The 2,954-nt window shown below is 43.0% G+C and overlaps 1 protein-coding gene across 3 annotated transcripts in view; it reads left to right on the top strand.

Annotated features, from left to right (window-relative positions):
- Nucleotides 1-421: 421 nt before the first annotated feature.
- The window catches only part of ets1 (v-ets avian erythroblastosis virus E26 oncogene homolog 1), a 25,458-nt gene continuing 22,925 nt past the window's right edge, over nucleotides 422-2,954 (top strand). The window contains exon 1 of one of the 3 annotated variants that reach the window (XM_076282540.1): nucleotides 422-751. In XM_076282540.1, the coding sequence (XP_076138655.1) occupies nucleotides 685-751 (67 nt within the window). In that variant the 5' untranslated portion in view covers nucleotides 422-684. The remainder of the gene's footprint in view (nucleotides 752-2,954) is intronic. The other 2 variants (XM_076282539.1, XM_076282538.1) reach the window with 2 other exon arrangements.

Below are 2,954 nucleotides of genomic sequence, written 5' to 3'. Positions count from 1 at the left end.
CGAACATGATGTGACTTCTGGTTCCTTGTGCAATAGCTCTGTCATTGCCAGTAGAATTCCATATAAACTTAACACAAGTGTTATGCGAGAAGGGGAAGTTCCCAGCTGTAATGTTTTGTTTCAAAGAGAAAAAAAATAAAAGAGAGGGAAACATTAAGCTTGTCCAATAAACGATTAAAAAAACCTTACTGTGACTTGACTTGGAGACAAACGTGTAACTGTTAAGAATTGACATCCCCAGCGACGCTACGTGATAATGTAGTGGGATTCTGAGGAGCCTCAGCTGAAAGGAATGTAATTGAATTGTGAAGCATTTGGCCTCGCTAACGCCGCCCACTTTGTAGTGTCGTACATGTACGCTGCTGTACGGGTGCTGCCTCTTCCGCACCGACAAGCACAGAAACGCCCTGACGAAGGTACAGGGAGGGAGGGAAGGAGTGAGTGAGTGAGAAAGAGAAGAGAAAGAAAGAAAGAAGGAGAGAGAGTGGGAGAGAGAAAGCGAAAGACAAGCTAGAATACTAGTAATAAACGTCGCTGAATGTCTATCAATTAGGGAAGGAAAAAACACCATAAAGAAAGTTTAAGCCTTTTTTCGGGAAATAACATAAGACTAGACGATAGTCTATAACATAGTTTGGGACTATTATATTGGGGGAAAGAAACCCTGCTGAACATACTAAATACATGATCATGACGGCAGCTGTTGATATGAAACCAACGTTAACCATAATAAAATCTGAGAAAGTGGAAGGTAAGTAATTCAGCATGTTGTGCAATATTATTTCATTATCCATATGTCTCTGGAGAATATTTTTCCTCTTTATCGTTTATTGTAACAACTGTTGTTGTAACCTATAGCACATGTTATACATCTGCTTTGTATGTACTGAAACGTTGAATCAAAGATGCGTTATGGCAATTGTAGAAGTGTCTGGTGCGGTGTTGAATGTATCTCTGAAGTAACGGAATATTTGATCCCCGTGTTGCATGTTCCCAGTTGCAGAAACGCCAAATACTGTAGCCAAAGAACAGCTGCTGCCTCCGAACGAGTTGTGTGTATGTGAAGTAGGCTAATCAGCGAGACATTATATTTCTGTCTTGTGTTAAGATACATGCTATGAGCGCATCAATTATTTATAGACGTGCGCGGATGTATCATATTGATCCTGCAGCAGCGTTTTGATCCGCTGAGAAAACGCGTTGGTGTTATTAAGTTGCTCATCACTGTCTAATGAAAAGACAGTGACTTGAATGGTTATATTTTTGTAGCGCTTTTTGGAGTTTAAATATTCTTGCTAAATCATGTCCATCCTTGTTTAGCTTCTGCGCTTCGCCGCCTGTGTTAGGTGGAGCTGGCTATTATGTAGGTCTCGCGCTTTTGACAGTAGGGCAGCCTAAAACACTGCCGGTCTGATTTTAAATGAGGCTCCTGTTGCTATTGCTAGTAACTTAAAACAAGTGTGAGCCAAATGTGTCAAAGATAAATACTATCGCTGAAGTTTCGCTACTGGTGCATGCGACTTTAAAAGCTGTTTTGTCTTGCTCTGCGAAAGGTTATAGTTAATTTAGTAGTGGTAATTTAGTTTCATACTGTTTAATATTGAATGATTGATTGGTTTATTGTCGCCCCTTATTTGTATTAGTTATCAGTCAGACTTGTATTAGTTTTCTTTCTTTCTTTCTTTCTTTCTTTCTTTCTTTCACCATCTACCTGACCTTGTTTGACCACTACATTTTAGCAGACAGACTCATTCTCAGCACCAACATGTTTCAGTGCTGTCTCACTTGCCGTCTACCCCCCCCCCCCACACCCACACACACACACACACACACCCCAACATCCACCCACCCCAGCTTACCACCCTCCACCTAACCCGCCAGGCTGAAGGCAGGGAGTCAGGGCATGTGGCTGAGGTAGTCAGCAGGATTTCCCCCCTGACCAGAGTCTCATGAGGACGAGGCCAAGGTGATGAGTACGCAGTGTAGGACTGCGGGGTTCATCCCTAGAGCACTGTGCCAGGCTCTCTCTCTCTCTCTCTCTCTGTGTGTGTGTGTGTGTGTGTATGATTCTGGGAAGTGTTTGTGTGTGTGTGTGTGTGTGTGTGTGTGTGTGTGTGTGTGTGTGTGTGTGATATTCTCACAGATATCATGGGCGGGTATAGTTACTGTTGCTCTGTGGTACCTTTGTATAGTATGTTCATTAGTAGGTTGAGTGAATAAATAGGTGACTGTGGTTGCAGCTATGTGTGGCAATATCGTCATAAGTGCTAGCTAGAGGTGTGAATCAACTGTTTGGTTAACCTGCAGAGGGTGCACACATGCAACACACACACACACACACACACACACACACACACACACACACACACACACACACACACACACACACACACACAAAAACACTTCCCAGAATCATGCACACACACACACACACACACACCCTCTGATGGAGAAACATTCTTGTTAAATATAAAAAAGTGCTGACAGTTGTGGAGGGCTTGCCAAAACTTCATGCTATCTTGCAAAACCATTTTGCAATGCTAGCTCCTTCACTCCTCACTCACTAGCCTCCACTGCCAAGGGCCGAGGCATCTAGGTCAGGAGTGCGGTCACTCCTGTTTACCCTAGCCTACTAATTAATCCAACCTAACCCTAACACCCCCCCCCCCCCACACACACACACACACACACCCCACCCTGGCATCTGATGAGCAGTGAGCATGCCGCTGGATTCAAACATATAGGCACTGCTACGGTTCTCAGGTCAGGAGAAAGATCATCTTTTAGTTTAGTTTAGTTAAGTCGAGACAGACGTTGACTATGCTTTGACAGTTCAGTATGCTTTGTGATTGTGCAGAGAGGTTGTGCAGTGTGTAATATCATGTTTGTGCTAAAGACTGTTACTTTGAAGGTATACTGTAATCAATCTTATTTTTAGATACATTTTTAATATT

The sequence above is a fragment of the Alosa pseudoharengus genome, unplaced genomic scaffold (assembly GCF_046254945.1).
Source record: "Alosa pseudoharengus isolate Yale_2024_CS ecotype anadromous, Long Island Sound unplaced genomic scaffold, YU_APseudo_1.1 YU_APseudo_1.1_scf_13, whole genome shotgun sequence".
In the NCBI taxonomy this organism is placed as follows: Eukaryota; Metazoa; Chordata; class Actinopteri; order Clupeiformes; family Clupeidae; genus Alosa; species Alosa pseudoharengus.
The sequence above is the reverse complement of the archived record's forward strand: the minus strand, read 5'-3'. Positions and strand labels throughout refer to the sequence as shown.